The 17,651-nt window shown below is 66.8% G+C and overlaps 1 protein-coding gene across 1 annotated transcript; it reads right to left on the bottom strand.

Annotated features, from left to right (window-relative positions):
• Positions 1 to 1,821: 1,821 nt before the first annotated feature.
• CHLNCDRAFT_51047 (hypothetical protein) lies at positions 1,822 to 16,659 on the bottom strand (the record flags this gene model as incomplete). Its single annotated transcript, XM_005849801.1, has 18 exons — positions 1,822 to 2,208; positions 2,927 to 3,342; positions 3,452 to 4,280; positions 5,205 to 5,560; positions 5,680 to 5,863; positions 6,654 to 7,447; positions 7,579 to 7,704; positions 7,830 to 7,886; positions 8,042 to 11,083; positions 11,263 to 11,383; positions 11,524 to 11,594; positions 11,715 to 11,807; positions 11,923 to 12,352; positions 12,457 to 13,718; positions 13,845 to 14,105; positions 14,398 to 14,578; positions 14,888 to 15,608; positions 15,677 to 16,659. 18 exons carry the CDS (start codon positions 16,657 to 16,659, stop codon positions 1,822 to 1,824), a joined length of 10,314 nt encoding a protein of 3,437 aa, XP_005849863.1.
• Between the last annotated feature and the right edge of the window lie 992 nt (positions 16,660 to 17,651).

A 17,651-nucleotide genomic window follows, 5' to 3' on the forward strand; every position in this document is an offset into this window, starting at 1 on the left:
GCGGGGGGGTGCCCGCACATGCCCAGCTGCCCGATCTGCAAGGGCACACACACAGGAGGAGGAGAGGCTGTGGCGGCGCCTGCAGGTGGCCAACGGCGCCCTGGTGTCCCTCTACCTGGCCCAGAGCGGCGGGGAAGGCACTGCCTACGGCCGCATGGTGACGGGCATGGTGCGGCGGGCGGAGGGCGCACGCCGCATGCTGCCTCGCCGGCCGCCGCCGCCGCCGCGGGGCGGGCCTGCTGCCGGCGGCTCTGCCGCAGATGCGGCGCTGCCAGCGGCGGCACAGCAGGGCCGGGCTGGTGGAGAACGCTGCGGAATGGCGGCGCCAGCCCTGCAGCCCAGGAGCGCCAACGTGGGCTTCCCGGCAGGAGGGCAGAGGGCTCCTCCCTCGGGCCTCGCCCGCTGCCCCGGTGGCTCCGCTGCAGTCGCAGCTTGCCAGCCGAGTGCTCCTCCTTCTGTGACTAATGATGGCGCTGGCAGCCAGGCCACCCTGCTGCCCAGGCCCAGCGCCGGCAGGGCGCCAGGCAACACCCTGCCACCATCCGGCGCCGCCACCCGCCTGCGCGCGCCCAGCAGCGTGCACGCTTGAGACTGTGAACTGGCTAATGTAGCGTGAACCTGCGTGATTTTGAACCTGTGCGTGATCTGAAGCCTTTGCAACAACCATTTGCTTGGAAAGAATGGAACACACCCATAGTGCTAAGCGTTCAAGAGTGGTCTCTTGTTCACCTGTTCCAGCCCAAACGCAGCAGCATGCAGGCACTGCTGCTCTCAGCACCTGCAGGGCGCCCCTTGGTGCCCAGCACCAGGCGGCCCACTCACGCTGCTGGAGCCTGCCGCCAGGGCCGCCACACGGCTGCACACACGCCCTGCCGCGGCGCCGTGGGCAGAGCACAGGCGCACAAGGTGGGTCCAAGGTATCGGGTGGCGGGGCGGGGCAGGTGCCAAGGCGGTGTCAGAGAGTCTTGGCCGCACATGGTATGCGGCGCTGGCATCCCCATTGCATTGTGCTGAATTGTAGGAGTCGCCGCACGAGGAGAAACCCGGCAGCAGCGAGGAAGCTGGCGGCGGCCCGCCACCAGCCGCAAGCGTGCCGACGGTCCCGCCAGTGGAGCAGCCGGAGTACCAGGCGGGCTCTGGCAGGGCTGGGCAGGAGCGCGGCGTTTCGGATGAGGAGGCCGCGCTGGCCACCGATCCGGCCGACCGAGCTCCCGGCCAGGAGGAGCCTGGCAGCGAGGATGAGGCGGACAGAACATCGTACATCAAAGGTGGGCGGCATGAGGGAGGGGGAGACTGGAGGGAAAGGTCCGCCTGTGCCCTCGCTATTTTATTTCTTTTTCCATATCTTTTTATCAGAAGGACATCGTGCCTGCCGGCCGCTGCAGTGCTCGAGGAGATAAGGGCTTCATCGGACGAGGAGGAGGAAGGGCAGGCGGTGCAGGAGGAGGGCCAGGCCTAAGGAGCTGAAAATAATGAGTGTGTTGTCTCCCAGGAAAGACCTCCTGCTACTGGAAATCGTGTCATGCTTTGCTGTGAGGCAGTTGTCTAACAACGAATAAGACGAGGCAACACATGCAAGGGCCAAGCAAGTTCCTGCACAGCTTCCAGCACCAGCCACTTCAACAGCGCATCTCACGGCGTCAGGCCCGCCAGGCGCAGCGTGGTGGCAGCCAGCGTCGCCGCCGCGCTGTACTGGTGGCGCTGGATCAGGCGCCGCAGGAAGTCCTCCTGCAAAAGCAAATGCGGGGCAGAATTGAATTGCGGGCAGCGCTGAGCTCCATGTTTCCTTGTTCCCTGTCCGCAGCAAAGTTTTCCCCAGTGTTAATAGCTGGCACCCAATCCGGCCCCAATCACCTTCTGGGCCTGCTCCTCGCTGGCAAGGCGCGGCATGAGCGCCACAAATGAGGCCGCCAGGTCGGCTGTCAGCCCCGAGGCGGCGGCCGCTGGCTGCTGTGCTGCGTGCAGCAGCACGCCGAACAGGTCATGGGGTGCCTGCTCGCCTCCCTGCTCCTCCTCCTGCGGCCCTTGCTGCTGCTGAGGCTGAGGCTGCTCCTGCCCGCCACAGGAAGCCCGCACCGGGCCTGGTGTTGCTGCCGCTGATGTGTTAGCCCCTGCTGCGCCCAGGCCAGCAAGGCGCAGCGCGGTGCCCATCAGGGATGCCGCGGCGGCAAAGTGGTGGTGGACCAGCAGGCGGCGCACGCCAGCCTCCTGCAGCGCAGAGCCCCGCGCATGTGAAGCCCAGCTTGCAGCGTGAAGAAGGGTGTGAGGCAACACATTCCAGGGCGGCCGCCCTGTGGCGCACCTTGCTGGCCCTGGCAGCGTGTGGCAGCGCGTCCAGCAGGGAAAAGAAGGAGCCAGCCAGGTCAGGACTGAGCCCCGCGGCGGCGGCGGCCGGCTGCTGGGAGGCCTCCACCAGCAAGGTGAAGAGGTCCTGCGGCGCTTGCCGGCCTCCCTGCTGGCCGGGCGCTGCCTCCGCAGCCGCAGTCGCTGCCGGCACAGGGGTGGCTGCAGCCCTTGCAGCGCCTGAAGCAGCCGCAGCATTGCCAGCAACACCTGGTGCCGCTTCTGCCGCCTCTGGCGTGCAAACCGCTGGCGTGGCGGCGCGAGCAGAGGCGTGCCAAGATGCCGGCGTGTGCTGGCGGGCTGCACCACATGCGCCCTGCTGCTGGGCAGCACAGGCTCCCGAAGCTTCCTCGCCACCGCCAGCGGAAGCGTCCCCCTGCAGCAGCTGCTGCTGCTACTGCCGTCCCAGCTGCGATCACTGTCGAGACTGCTCCCCCATGCGGCGGTACAGGAGCAGCAGGTTTTCCACACGCGGCCGCTGTCCCAGCCCAGCCCAATGCGGCGGCTCGGGCTGCAGCGGTTGCGCCGGCGGCTGCTCGCCAGGAGGCAGCGGCGGCCCGGGCTGGCTCGCATCGCTGCTCACGCTGCCCGCGGCGGCCTCCTGGTTTTCGGGGCCGGGGCAGACCTCTGCGGCATCAGCCTCGGCGGCACGGTGGCCAGCTGCACCAGCTGCTGCCACGGTGGCTGCCTCTACCGAGGCAGCAGCATCACTCGGTGCAGCAGCTGCAGCAGCCAGTCGCGGCTGCTTGGTGGGACCAGCAGCCAGGCCCAGAGGTGCCGCTGCCGCTGCAGGGAGGTCCGCCTGCGCCGCCGGCCCGGCCTCCATCCCCTCATCCCGCCATCCCTCTTGCTCGATGGCAGGCGCCTCGGTGGGAGGGCCTGCCGCCGTTGCAGGCTGCCCAGGCTGCTGCGGCTGCTGGCCGCGCTCGGCTGCCTCGGTGGCTGGGGGCGGCGCTGCCATCGGCTGGTGCTCCTGCTTGATGGAGCATGGCTGGCAGCCTGCATGTGGAGCAGGAGGAGAGGCCAGTCCCACCACCGCTGAGTGCCTGCAAGCTTAGGCAAGCCGGCTGGCAGGCAGGCGATGTGCAGGCGATGTGCAGGGGCGCACCTGCACCTTGTTCTGGCTCCAGCTTCATATCCTGCTCCATGGCGCAAGGCGGCGCGTTGGATGGCACACTGCTTGGCTGCGCACCAGGCCTAGCAGGCGGCTGCGCCGCTGCAAGTGGTGCCGCTGCTGGCGCAGGCTCCTGCGCTGCTGCAAGCTGCGCAACTGCTGGCACAGGCTCCTGTGCTGCTGCGCCACCGCCGGCGGCATTGCTTAGCCCACAGGCCGTGGCGGCTGGTGCTGGTTCCGGTGCATCGTTGGCTGCTGGCAATGGGGCCGCAGCTGCGCCTTCATTCAGATGCAGGCCCTCTCCCTGCTGCCTGTCGATCTGGCTGCCTTGCGCTCCACAGCTGCTGCATGGCATCTCGTGAGATGGGGGTTGCTGCTGCCAAGCATGCCTGCCGCTGTTGGTGCCACAGCCGGCACGGCGGTGCCCCTCCGAAGCAACTGTGTGTTCCACTGAACTGGTGCCTGCCACCGCTGCCACTGCTGCTGCCACGCCAAGCGATGCTCGCCGCCGGGACGGCGGCTTGACGGGGTCAGCCACAGCAGCGGCTCCCCCTGTCGCCTGCTGCTGCTGCTGCTGCTGCTGCTGCTGCTGCTGCTGCTGCTTGCCCTTCTTGTAATCCTGCCGCTCCACGGCAATGGCTGCCTTCCTGCGCATGCCCCTGCCACGGCCCTCCGCTTGCGCTTGCCTGTGGGCGTCGATCAACTCAGCAGGCCTGTCCCGCCCTGTGCGCCTCCTGTATGAGGCGCAAGTCTCGCACAGGAGCTGCCTGGTGAGCGGGTGCCGCCCAGACCGGCTGATTGCACTGCCGCCACAGTTGCTGCACTGCGGCGGGTGGGGCAGCGGCGGCGGCTGCGGCACCACCTGCTGAGGCTGGGTTCCTGCAAGCAGGTGGTGGCCGAAGGCGGGCCGCGCAGTGTCCCCTGGCGGCGGCAGGCTGGCAGGGGTCGGGCCGGCAGTACCAGGCATGTCACCGCTTAACGAGGGCATGTGCCGCCTGCCCTTGCTGCCCCAAGAACAGCCTGTACCAGCCAGCCATGCACCATCAACACCTGCACACACGTGGCGGCCAGAGATCGTGTCAGCTGGCAGGCATGGGTGGAAAGTTTGGGGGCAAAAGAGTAACGCGCAGGTCCCCTTCGCACCAACAGAGCGAGGGCTGCTGCAAACGTGTGGGAAGGGGGTTGTTGCGCGTGCTCCAGGCAGGCCACCCGCTGGCTGCATTGGTGGCGGCAGCGCTGCTGCTGGTGAACGCCCGCTTGCCAGCTCGATGCCGCCAGGACCTTTGCCTTGAGGTGGCGGCTGCTGTGGAGGAACCAGGGACTGCAACGGCGGCAACTGTGGCGGTGCTGGCGCCGACCAAAGAGCCTGCTGTGGCTGCCGCAGCAGGGGCAAAGGCCAAAATAACGGCTGCTGCACAGGGAGCTGCTGCTGCTGTTGTGTCTGCTGCACCGATTGAGGTGCTGGCTGCTCCTGCTGCTGTGCTGGCTGCTCCTGCGTAGCGTGGGTTCACGGTTCCTGCTGCTGCGGCAGAGGCGTCAGCCACGGGCGCCACTGATGGAGCGCTGGGAGCGGCCTTGGCCAAGGCACCACAGCAATGGCAGCAGGCACATGTGCTGGCAGCTGAGGTGCCCTAGCAAGAGCAGCAGGGAAGGCTACTGGCAGCCACACAGGAACAGCTGGCGACTCAGCCGGGCGACTCAGTGCCGGCAAGGCGTGCGCTGCGATCGGGCCATCAGCCATGGGCACCGCCGGCGTGGCCCGAACAGGTGGCTGCTCCTGCGCCGCTGCTGGTCCCTCTATTGGTCCCCCTGGTGAGGTGTGTGGCACCCCTGCCTGCTTCTGTTGCTGCGCGGCAGGCTCCCATTGTGCCGCCGCCGCTGCCGCTCGAGCCGCTGCTGCAGGGCTGGGGCCCCCTATCTTCACCCCTGGTGCCGCGGCAAACCGCCTGCCCAGTCTTCGGGTCACTGGTGCCTGCTGTAGCCGCTGCAGAGCAACAGACGCGCGTCCCTGCTGCATGGATGTCTCGAGCAGCCCTGCTGCCGGCTCTGCCCGGTCCGGGCACTGCCGCTTGGGCGGTGGCGGCTCCAAAGTAGAGCTCCTGCCTGTGCTCAAGGAAGGGGGACCGCAGCAGGGAATTGAGAAGGCTTTCCGATTCAAGGTTCCATCCAGCTGAACAGGCACGCCACTCCCGAAGGCACAGGTATTACCGGAGCTGTTTCACCTTGCACATCTCTTTCAGCGCCTCGACCGCTATCTAGACCGCCAGCCACGTGCAGCTGCTCCGCGTCTGCAACCGCCGCCACCAGCATGCCGGCCACTGCCGCCACCGCAGCCTCTGCGCCGTCGTGGTCAGTCCAGGACTTCTCCAAGCCACCACTAGCAACATGAGCAGTGGCGTCATCACACTGCATGCCGCCAATGCCCGCCTGTCCGCCTTTTTAAAAACGGCGGCCAAAAGGTGCGGCAACGAGCGGAGCGGCGGACACGGCCGCCACAAGCAGGCCCGGCGTCCTCGCCCCCGGATTCCGCACTGAAGCAGTTGCCAGAGCCTGAAAAATTAATCAAGATGCGGGGTCTGCGGCCTGCCGCCAAGCGCGGGAACCGGGATGGAGGTGATCAGGCCGGGAGACGCCCTGAGGTGCTGGTACAAGATGAACACAGTGCGTCGGTGTCAATACTGATTGAGTAGCGCGGTCCTGGGGAAACCCTAGCTGCAAAGAGGCGGCGACCCTGGCGCAGCGCTCTCAGCAGGACCGTACCACGCTTCTTTTTCTGCATTTGTGTTACACAAGGTGCCATGGATGGAAATGCACCTTCAACACGATATCCCCGAGCACTGCCCCTACTGTGTGTGCGCGCATCTTTGCTGGCTGGCTATGTGAAGATGAGTGTCCTACTGGCAGGGCTGCTGTTTCTCCTGAGTGCTTCACCCGCCTGCCCATCGTGATTGCTCGATAGCTCATTCGGGCGCTACAGCAGATCGGGCCAGTTCCAGCGCCGTCCGCATCATTTCAGCCGCCACGCTGAGCTGGCCCTGGCCCAGCATCAGCCGCAGGGGCGCCCCCTGCAGGCAACGGAAGCGTTAATTAGACAATGAGGTCGAAAGACGCTGCATGAGCAGGCGCACCACATCTGCCAGCTGCAGTCGGGGCTGCATCAAACCTGTTGCACACCAAGCACATAGCAGCCACCCACCCGCGCTGCTTGCTCCTCCAAGGACAGTGTCACCATCACCGCCCAAAAGCCGCCCACTAGCTCGGCAGTCAGGCCCGCGGCAGCAGCTGCCGGCAGGTTGGAGGCCTCCATGAGCAGGGACAGCAGGTCCAGGTGGCCCTGCTGCGCCTGCTGTGCCTGCTGTGCCTGCTGGACTGGCTGCTGCGGCGCCGGCTGGGGACGCGCCGGCTGCTGCCCGGGCGCCTGGCCAGCATTGGCAACAGCAGCACGGGCCGCCACGCCAGCCGCCGCCGCTGCCGCAGTGTCGGCTGCCGGTGCTGCTGCCGCACGGAACATGCGCCTGGCGATGGAGCGACGTGCCTGCTGCTTCTGCCTGCCTCCCGCAGCTGCTGTGGCATGCTGGTCTGGCTGTTGCCTCTTGCCATTGGCGGCTGGTGCTGCCGCGGCAGCATAGAACATGTGCCTCGCAACGGGCAGCTGCTTCTGGTGCTGCTTGGCGTCGACCACAGCAGCTGCCGGGTTCTCCTGAAGCATGGGTGCCGGGCTGTCAGCTGCCGCGCCTGCATCCGCTGTATCAGCAGCCACACCGGTGTCTTTGTTGCTGGCCGGCACTGGTGCAGGAGCGCTGACCCCTGCCGCCGCAGCAGCCACGGCCAGCGCTTGCTGCAGCGCCTGCTCCCCAGGCCCCTCCCGCGCCACCTTGGCAGCCACCAGCAGCGGCGGCCTGTCACCCGGGACACGTGCCGCGGCGGCAGACGCCTGGCGGTGCAGCAGCAGGCGGTCGCCCTCCTGCACATCCAGCTTCGAAAACAGCTCTGCAGCAGGATGATGGGCAGTGGGCAAAATGGATATTGCAAACTCGGCATTTTTGCTGGCAGTCAGGCCCTGGCTCAGGTTTCCAAGCAGTGTGCTGCGCAGGCAACTGGCAGCTAGCAGCGGCACCCACTTTTGCCCTCGATCCTCCCATCACCCAGGCTGGCATTCCATGCACTCCTGTTGTCGGCGGTCCTGGCATCTCGCAGGCGCAGATGGCCACCAGCCTCCAGTCCCGTCAGCTTGGCGGCCATGGCGGCTGCAGGGGGCACAGCTCGTGGGGCAGACAGTCAGCTGATGCCCTAGCGGCGTTGGGAGTGGCACAGGTGCAGGGTGCCACACGCTCAGCCCAGCCTGCATGCAGCTCGGTGCAGCACGGCGCACCAGGCAGCACCAGGGTCTCGCTGAGGATGCACGTCCCATTCACTTCCACATCCAAGGCTGCAGCGCAAGAGGCACGGGCACTGTCAGCTTGAATTGTGCGGGCGCACGAAAGCCATCGCATCAAGCGCTGCCCAGACCTTAGGTGCAAGCATGGGATATCAGACACCATCGCTCAAATGAGGCTAGCGACACACAAGCTGACAAAGGCTCACCTGTACTGTCGGCATTCACCCAGCGGCACTCGCCACCGCCACGGCCAGTTGCACCAGCGCTGTCAGAAGCCTGGGACGCCCCAGCTGGCTCGGCAGGCGCAGCGGCCACTGCAGCTGCTGGCGGCTCGGGGACCTCCTGCTGCTTGCCGCGCCGCCGCTTGGCCGCAGGCTCAGCAGCCTGCTCCTTCTGCTTCTCGCCAGCCTCAGCTTCAGCGCTGTCTGCAGCCTGCTCCTCCTGCTGGCGGCGCCTGCGCCTGTGCCCAGACATGGGCGACCCGCCCCTTGTAGCCGCAGCCGCTGCTGCCACACCCTGATCCTGTGCCTTGTGCCGCTTTGGCGTCAGCTGCTGACCTGCCCCTGCCACATCTACGCCTGCTGCTGCATCCGAGGGCTCCCGCCGACGCCGCCTACCTGCCTGGCCTGCTGGGATGGCTGCCGCTGCCTCCCCATGATCCGGCTCAGGCAGCTCGCCGCCGTGCTTGTCGGCATGGCGGCCGCAGGGCCCGCACAGCTGCTTGCGGGTGATGGGGTGCCGCCGCCACTGGTACTTGGTGCCGGTGGGCCCAGGCCGCAGCGCGCCGCAGTGTGTGCACTGCCTGGCAGTGGGTGGGGCAGCTGCCTGTGCAGGTGCAGCAGCTGGCTCCTCCTCCTCCACGCTCTCCCCCTGCTGCGGCGGCTGCTGCCGCCTCAATGCTCCCCGCGCCTTGTTGAAGCAAGGATGGCACAGCCACTCCTCCCCGGTGGCGGGGTGGCGGTGCCAGGCTGCCGCCTTGGTGCTGCCTTTGCTGGCGCTGCCGCACAGCCGGCACTGGCGCAGCGGGCCCTGCTGCGGCTGCTGCTCCTGCTGCGGCTGCTGCTCCTCCTCACTCTCCTCCTGCTCCCCCTCCGCATCTGACAGCGCTGGCAGCTCGCCGCCATGCCGGTAGGCGTGGCCATAGCACCGGCCACACAGGTGCTCCTTGCTGGTGGGGTGCCGCCGCCAGCGGTGCGTGGTGCCGGGCGGCCCGGGCCGCAGCGAGCCACAGTGGGTGCACTGCCTGGCAGTGGGTGGGGCAGCTGCCTGTGCAGGTGCAGCAGCTGGCTCCTCCTCCTCCTCGCTCTCCTCCTGCCCCCCCTCCAACTCTGCATCCGACAGCGCTGGCAGCTCGGCGCGGTGCCTTTCGGCATAGCGGCCGCAGGGGCCACACAGCTGCTTGCGGGTGGTGGGGTGCCGCCGCCATACGTAGGATGCAGTTGGCCCAGGCCGCAGCGAGCCGCAATGGCTGCACTGCTTCACAGAAGGTGGGGCAGCTGCCTGTTCAGGTGCAGCAGCTGGCTCCTCCTCCTCGCTCTGCTCCTCCCCCTCTGGCTCCACCTCGCTCTTCTCCTCCTGCTGAGCCTGCTTCTCCGCCTGCCGCTGCTGCCGCTTGATGGCTGCATGCACCCTCTGGTAGCAAGGATGGCAAAGCCACTCCTCCCCGGTGGCGGGGTGGCGGTGCCAAAAGCCAGACGAGGCGCCTTTGCTGGTGCTGGCACACTGCAGGCACTGGCGCTGTGGGGGCTGCTGCTGCGGCTGCTGCTCCTGCTGCGGCTGCTGCTCCTCCTCGCTCTCCTCCTGCTCCCCCTCCGCATCTGACAGCGCTGGCAGCTCGCCGCCATGCCGGGAGGCGTTGCCATAGCACCGGCCACACAGCTGCTCCTTGCTGGTGGGGTGCTGCCACCAGATGTATGTGTCGCCGGGGGGACCAGGCTGCAGGGAGCCGCAGTGGGTGCACTGCGGCACAGCGGCTGCGACTGCTGCCTCCTCCTCCTCGCTCTGCTCCTCCCCCTCTGGCTCCACCTCGCTCTTCTCCTCCTGCTGAGCCTGCTTCTCCACCTGCCGCTGCTGCCGTTTGATGGCTGTGTGCACCTTTCCGTAGCAGGGCTGGCAAAGCCACTCCTCCCCCGTGGCGGGGTGGCGGTGCCACCTTGCCCAAATGGCGCTGCCTTTGCTGGTGCTGCCGCACTGCAGGCACTGGCGCTGCGGGGGCTGCGGCGGCTGCTGCTCCTCCTGCTCCTTCCCCAGCAGTGCAGGCAACCTGCCGCCGTGCCTGTCGGCATGGCGGCCGCAGCGGGCACACAGCTGCTTGCCGGTGGTGGGATGATGCCGCCAGTAGTACTTGGTGCCGGGGCGCCCTGGCTGCAGCGCGCCGCAGTGTGTGCACTGCCCCGCAGCGGGTGGGGCAGCGGCTGGCTGCTCTCCCAGCTGCTGCTCCTGCGGCGTGTGTCGCTGCCGCTGCCGCTGCGGCTGTGGTGCCAGCTGCTGATCCTCCTCCTCCTCCTCGCTGATCTCCTCGTCCTCGCTTGCTGCTGCTGCTGCCACTGCTGCTGCTACGCCGGCCGAGGACCTGCGCCGGCTGGGCAGCACACCGCCCAGGGCAGAGGGCGCGGCTGGCTGGCGCCGCTGCTGCAGCTGAAGGCCGAGGTGGCGGCGCAGCCTGCGCTGGTTCAGGTCAAACAAGGAATCCTCCCGGTCAGACTCCTCCTCTGAGCTCTCATCATCTGCTGCGGCAGCGCCCTCATCCGACGACAGCGACGCAAACTCTTCCTGCTTGCGCCGCCTGCCTGCTGCAGGCCTGGCGGCCGTGCCCATCGCCACACGGCTGGCACTCAAGCCGGGCGGGCGGCCGCGTGTGCTGCGCCCCGCTGCGCGGTTGGCAAAGTATGCCTGAATCACGTCGGCTGGCCGGTCGAGCCCCGTGCGCTGGAGGTAGGAGAAGCAGTTGGCGCACAGCAGCTTGCCGCTCGACGGGTGCCGCTGGTAGCCCGTGCTCTGGCTGTCGCCGCAATGGCTGCACCGCTGAACTCCCGCATCATCTGTGCTCTCCCCACTGCCGAGCTCATCCTCGCCCTCATCCATCGCATCGCTGGCATGATCGATGCCCAGTCCAGCGCAGGCGTCCTCCTGCCAACCTGGCTCCTCCCAAGCCTGCTGCAAGGCCTGCAGGCTGTCGCCGCTGCTGGTACCACGGAAGCAGCCATTGGGCCCATCACTGTCCAAAAGGATGTCTGCCAGGCTGGCAGCTGCATGGCAGAGGAGGATTTTGATTGATAAGCAGGTGAGTAGGTGGGATGAGGCGGCACAGGAAAGGCAAGCTGCTGCCCTGACTCATCTCAAAGTACGGCAGGCGCCAGCGCCCCAACAGCTGGCCAACAGAGGAAGGGATGGCGGCATCAGCAGCAGCAGCAGGAGAGTTGCTCACCTACGGCACGCTGGCCGCCCGCCTCGGCGCCTGGCAGGCACGCCACCACATCCTGCAGGTTGTTGGGCACCCAGCGGACGAGCACCGCTCGCAGCGCCTTTGGGTTGGCAGCATCGCGCAGCTGCAAGGGGCACAGCAAGGAACACGGTTCACATGTGGACGTGTGTGTGCAGAGAGTCTGGCACGATGGGCGGCAGTCCATGCTCTCTGCTGCCGTGGCCCCACCACAGTCTGCTGTCCTTCAACCCAACTGCCACGCACCTCCTGCACCAGCCCCGCATCCTTGTCCAGGTTGCTGTGGGGCAGGTTGAGCATGGCGTCGCCCGCCAGGCCTGCGGCAGCAGCGGCGGCAGGGCTTGGATGCAGAAGTGAGTGGGGCAGGCCACGGCCAAGCTAGAGTCGCAGTGCAGAGATGCACGTGGGAGTGCAGAGAGGTCAGCCTCGGCACCCACCGTGCAGCTGCTTCCAGATGATGCCGATGTCACGCACCACCGCAGCCTCCACCGGCGTGTCAAACGCTCCCAGGTGCTCCCGGGTGCCGTCCACTGCAGGTCAGCCGGCAACAGAAAGGATGTGGCAGGTCAGCACAAAACACAGAGCCAGGCCTTGCATGCGAATGAGCAGGCCATGCGCAGGCTGGCAGTATGCAGCAACGAGCACCTGTGATGGCGGCCTGAAGCTTGACGCTGCCAGTGATGCGAGCCACGCCCACAAACCGCGTGGTGTTGTCCCGGCGCAGAGGTGCTGCGGAACCCACCCCTGCCTGCCGCTGCTGCTGGCCTGCTGAGCCGGCAGCCGCCTCCCACTGCTGCAGCCGGAACGGCTGCAGGTGCTCCTCCAGCTGCTGCCTGGTGGCACCGCTCAGCAAGGCCAGCAGAGCCGCATCGCTGCTGAACTTAACTGGCGGGAAGTTGAGCTCGCCCTGCAGCCCCAGCACTGCCGCCTGCACCTGATCCTGCGAGGCTGCCTGTGCTGCTGTGCCTGGCCCCTCCGGCTGCTGCTGCCGCAGCGCCCACCAGATACGGGCGTGGTCATGAGCGGCGGCAGTCAGAGCCTCAGACTGGTAGCCGGCGATGCGGACATCGCGCGCCTGCAGGAGGATATGGCCGCAAAGCTTCCAGTCAGACAGCTGAGGAACAAAGTCAGTGCGCCCCAGCCAGGCCTCCACCTCTCGCTGTCCAAACACCTGCCCACCGGCACTGCCGGCAGGCACGCCCTGCCCCACCCCCACATTTCACTCGCCTGCGGCAGCTTGACCTGGACCTTATACTTGCCGCTGCCGGGAGGCGCCTCGCTGACGCCGCGGCTGCCGTGTGGCGCGGCGGATGGTGCAGCAGCAGCGCCCAGCTTGACATTGCTGGGGACGCGCACCCTGAACTTGGTGCCGCCATGCTTCGGCGCCTGCACCGATTGCTCCACCGGCTTGCCGGCTGCGGTTGCTGGTACGCCCACAACAGGCAGCGCTTGGCACTGGCACTCAGCCACCCCTGCTGCTGGTGTTTCTGTCGGAGCCTCGCCGACAGCAGGCAGCACATTGCCCGCGGCCACGCCAGCTGTTGGCGCTGCCGCTGTTTCAGTCGGAGCCTCCGCAACAGCGTGCGGCACAGGGCCCTCTGCCACTTCTGCTGCTGATGCTGCCGCCGCCGCTGGAGCCTCGCCAAAGTCAGGCTGAACATTGACCTCGGCCACGTCTGTTGCTACTGCTGCTGCTGCTGCTGCTGCTGGAGCCTTGCCAACCTCAGGCAGCAAATGGCCTTTGGCCACTTCTGCTGCTGCTACTGCTTCTGCTGTTTCTGTCAGAGCCTCACCAACAACAGGCAGCCCGTGGCCCTCTTCCACCTCCTCTGGCGCAGCTGCTTCGCCACAATCATTCACCACATGCTGCTGCACAGCGTCTGCAGCAGCTGCTGCTGCTGCTTTAGTCGCTGCCTCGCCAAAATCAGGCAGCACATGGCCCTGCGCCACGTCTGCTGCGATGCTGGCTGCTTCAGTCGAAGTCTCACCAAAAGCAGGCAGCACATGCCCCTGCATAGCGCCTGCTGCTGACGCTGCTGTTGGAGCCATGCTGACAACAGGCAGCACATAGCCGTCAGCCTCGCCTGCTACAGGTGCTGGTGCTGGAGCCTGTGCTGCCCAGCATGCACTCTGCGCCTGCCTCCTGCTCTTGATGGTGCCCCATGCTGGCTGCGGGCACGCAGCAGGGGCTGAGGGCCCAAACATGTAGCTGATGCCCACCCCTCCTGCTGCCAAGGACCCTGATATCCCGCCCGCGCCTTGCACCGCGTAGGCGGACAGCAGGGGCCCCATGACGAGCGCGTCAAAGGCCTGCTGCTGCGCAACCATCGGGTTGTACAGGAGGGGCAGCACGACAGGGGCGTCGGCATAGGCTGCATCCTCCTGGCCGTCGCCCTGTTCCTGCTGGGCAGCATCGTAAGCATGGGCAGCATCGGTGTCGCCTGCACAAAAAGAGGAACAAAGGTGTGCGGGCCGTCTGATGCGCGGGCAGTCTGTGGAAGAAAGCGGAAACGACGAGTGCACTGCTGTTGCACTTGTTTCGAGGATGCACGAAAGCTGCCTCCCACCTGCGTGCTGCAGTGCCGCGGTGATGGCCGCCTCTGGAAATGACTCTGGGTCCTGCAGCGCCGCCTGAATCTGATCCAGCTGCTGCACCTGGGCGCCAGCTGTTGGGCTGGCGCCGCCAGTGCCGGCCTCGACGGCCCCCTCTGGCGGGAGCGGGGCCATGTCGTCTGCCGGCCCATCTGCCAGAATATTGTCCACCCATGCGCCCTCGCCCGAGCGCATGAGGACTGCTTGCTGGTAGCAGGCCCTCGCCTGCCTGACTACTCCACCACTTCGAGCGGTGGCGGCACAACGGAGCGGTGGCCGCCGCCAAGCTGCTGACGCTGCACCCCGCGCGCGGGTGCTTGCCGGGCTTCTCCTAGCGCCTGCCGCCTCTGGAACGGCCTTAGAGCCCTGCCGGCGCTCCCGCGGTGGCACGATCCTCCGAAGGGTTCGGCGGGCAAAGCCGCTTTGCCCTGGTGTGGCTTGGTCGCAACCACGCTGGCAAAATTTGAGCGGACAACGCCATTAGGGGCGTCAGGAGGTGGCGCACATATGCTGCGCTGTGGCTCCCACCTGGCGCGCCGCCGCCCCCATTGACTAGACCGCCTTTCCACTGTGCCACTGAGCTGACACACGTATATTCACACATCCAGCAGGTTAACCTTCTCCATGTAGTGCAAGTGCAACAGTGCAAACAACAACAAACTCTTGGGTCTTGCAATGACGATGGATTCACCATGCATGCCAGGATATGCTAGGGCCAAAGGGGTTTGCCTATACAAGACAAGTCACTGCATGGATGCTGCCACCAAAGAAGCAGACAATCAGGCGGCGCCCCCCAGGCGCAGCCCAGTCTGCATCATCCCAGCCGCTACCCCAAAGTTGCCCTGGCCCAGCATCCGCCGCAGGGGGGCCTCCTGCAGGCACCCGGGGAGGGCAGAAAACACACACCACCGGCTGATGGACTACATCCACATCTCGAAGGCAGTGAATCTCAACATGGCCCAGGCCTAGTGCACGTCAAGCATGCACACTTCCGGATCACGTTGCGGCAGGCACCCACCCGCGCCGCCTGCTGCTCCGGCGACAGCGTCAGCATCAGCGCCCAGAAGCCGCCCACCAGCTCGCCGCCCAGGCCCGCGGCAGCGGCTGCCGGCAGGTTGGAGGCCTCCACGAGCAGGTCCAGCAGGTCCAGGTGGCCCTTCTCAGCAGCTGCTGGGGACTCAGCTGCCCCAGCTGGGGCCTGTGCCTGGTGCCGGTGCAGCTGCTTCGCTGGGGGCGGCAGGCCTTCATCGCCTGGCAGCAGCTTGCGCTTCGGGGGGCGGCCATGCCTGCGGCTGCCGCCAGGCACAGCGGCAGGCCCTGCTGCCCCAGCCTGCTGGCGCCTTGTGGTCTGCGGGCGGGGGGAGGCCACCTGCGCAGCTGCGGCCGCATCCTCGGATGCGTCAGCACGAGACTGACGACGGCCACGCTGCCTGCCAGCAGGCGTCGCTGCTGCCGCTGCCTGCGCTGCTGCCGCCACAAGCGGCGCCATCGATGCCGAGCCTGGCTCCTGGTGCGGCAGCTCCGGCAGGAAGCCGTCGTGCTTGCGCTGGTACAACCAGCACTCCTTGCACAGCCGTGCACCGGTGGAGTGGTGCTTGCGCCAGGGGTAGGTGGGGGTGGGGCCAGGCCGGTCATCGCCGCAATGGCTGCACAGCAGCTGCTCCTTCTCCTCCACCTCCTCCTCCTCCCCCTCCTGCTCCTGATCCTCCTCCAGCAGCTCCGGCAGCCTGCCGCCGTGCCTGTCGGCGTGGCGGCCGCAGGGGCACACAGCTGCAAGCGGGTGGTAGGGTGCCGCCGCCACTGGTACTTGGTGCCGGTGGGCCCAGGCTGCAGTGCGCCGCAGTGGGTGCACTGCCTCACAGCGGCTGCGACTTCTGGCTCCTGCTGCTCGTTCTCCTCGTGCTGCTGAGGCTGCTTCTCCGCCTGCCGCTGCTGCCGCAGGAGGGCTGCCCGCGCCTCACTGAAGCAGGGCTGGCACATCCACTCCTCCCCTGTGGCGGGGTGGCGGTGCCAGCCTGCCGATTTGGTGCTGCCTTTGCTGGTGCTGCCGCACTGCAGGCACTGGCGCTGCTGGGGCTGCTGCTGCGGCTGCTCCTCCTCGCTCTGCTCTTCTCCCTCCGCCTCCTCTTCCTCTGGATCCACCTCGCTCTCCACCTCCTGCTGAGGCTGCTTCTTCGCCTGCCGCTTCTGCCGCTTCAAGGCTGCCCGCGCGCCGCTGAAACAGGGCTGGCACAGCCACTCCTCCCCTGTGGCAGGGTGGCGGTGCCACCTTGCCGTCTTGGTGCTACCTTTGCTGGTGCTGCCGCACTGCAGGCACTGCCGCTGCGATGGTTGCTGCTGCTGCTGCTCCTCATCATCATCTTCATGCTGCTGATCGGGCTGCTGCTCCTCCGTGGCCAGAAGCTCTGGCAGCTCGCCGTCGTGCGTGTAGGCAAAGCGGCCGCAGGGGCCACACAGCTGTGCCTTGCTCGTGGGGTGTCGCCGCCATAAGTATGCAGTTGGCCCAGGCCGCAGGGAGCCGCAGTGGCTGCACTGCTTCACAGCGTCGGCCACATCTGGCTCCTCCTCCTCCTCTCTCTCCTCTTGCTGCTCCTTCTCCAGCAGCTCAGGCAGCTCGCCGCCGTTCCTGTTGGAATAGCTGCCACAGACGCCGCATAGCAGCCGCTTGCTGTCGGGGTGGCGCCGCCAGCCATACTTGGTGCCGGCGGGCCCAGGCTGCAGCGAGCCGCAGTGGGTGCACTCCTTCACTGCCACCATCCCGTTGGGCTCTGTCTGCCCAGGCTTGGCCATCGCCCAGTGCACAATCAAGTCGGAGCCAGAAGCGAGAGTGGAGCACGCTGGGAGTCCCTAGCTCTCAAACTTGTGATGCCATGTAATTTACAAGACAAAGCGGTGCTTGGGGCTTGAAGAGTAGTGCGAACGGCCTTTGGATGTGTGCCGCTGCGTCGCATGAACTGAACCCTACCGGCGGGCGCTGTGAAAACAGACAAACTATATTCCAGCAGCTGCTCCAGGTAGGCCTCCCGGTAAGGATGTGCCCCATGATGGGCATGATGGCCCCCCACCTGGAGGGTCATTGGGGACATCATCCTCAATCATGCATCATTCTCCCTCCCGTTTGTTCTGTTGGCATCCCAGCAACCGTAATATGCTTTCTAGGACATGAGCCACCACTTTAGGGTGAAGGTGGTTAGCAAGACCACGGCCCCCAGGCCTCTAGACGGGCCACAGCCAAAAAGATCCCGTGCAAGTAGACCAGGACAACAAGCTCCCTTCAATGTGCCAGGGCAGGCCAGGCGGCGGGGTGAGAGGGATGACAACGAGGATGAGCGAGCACCCAGCGGCTTCTTAGGCTGGGGCGACCGGCAAGGACGCAAACGTGATCACTGGGAGGCTCGGCTCGGAGCGGACGTGGATGCCTTCTTGGCCTCTCTGCCGGGCCGGGCGGCGCAGCAGCGGCAGGAGCGCCAGCAGCAGCTCCAGCAGCGGCAAGCCCAGCTGGCCAGCATGGAGCCGCTTCCTTGCCACTTAGCAGCAGAAAATGGCAGCTGCTGTGAGTTGCACAAGACGGGCAGCCAGGCAGCTGTGTTTTATGGGCCGCTCGGCGTGGTGGGCAGGCTCACGTTGCCGGTATGGGAGTGCAAGACGCATGGGCGCCCCAATATCACCGTGCACCCTCTCCAGATCAGCTGTGTGCCGACTGCGCCAGTCAATAACACCAAGCTGCTTGATGTGGAGCTTGTCAGGCAGTTCCGCTTGCTGCAACTGCTCAACGGCGTGGG

Source organism: Chlorella variabilis (assembly GCF_000147415.1).
Source record: "Chlorella variabilis unplaced genomic scaffold CHLNCscaffold_5, whole genome shotgun sequence".
NCBI classification, from domain to species: domain Eukaryota; kingdom Viridiplantae; phylum Chlorophyta; class Trebouxiophyceae; order Chlorellales; family Chlorellaceae; genus Chlorella; species Chlorella variabilis.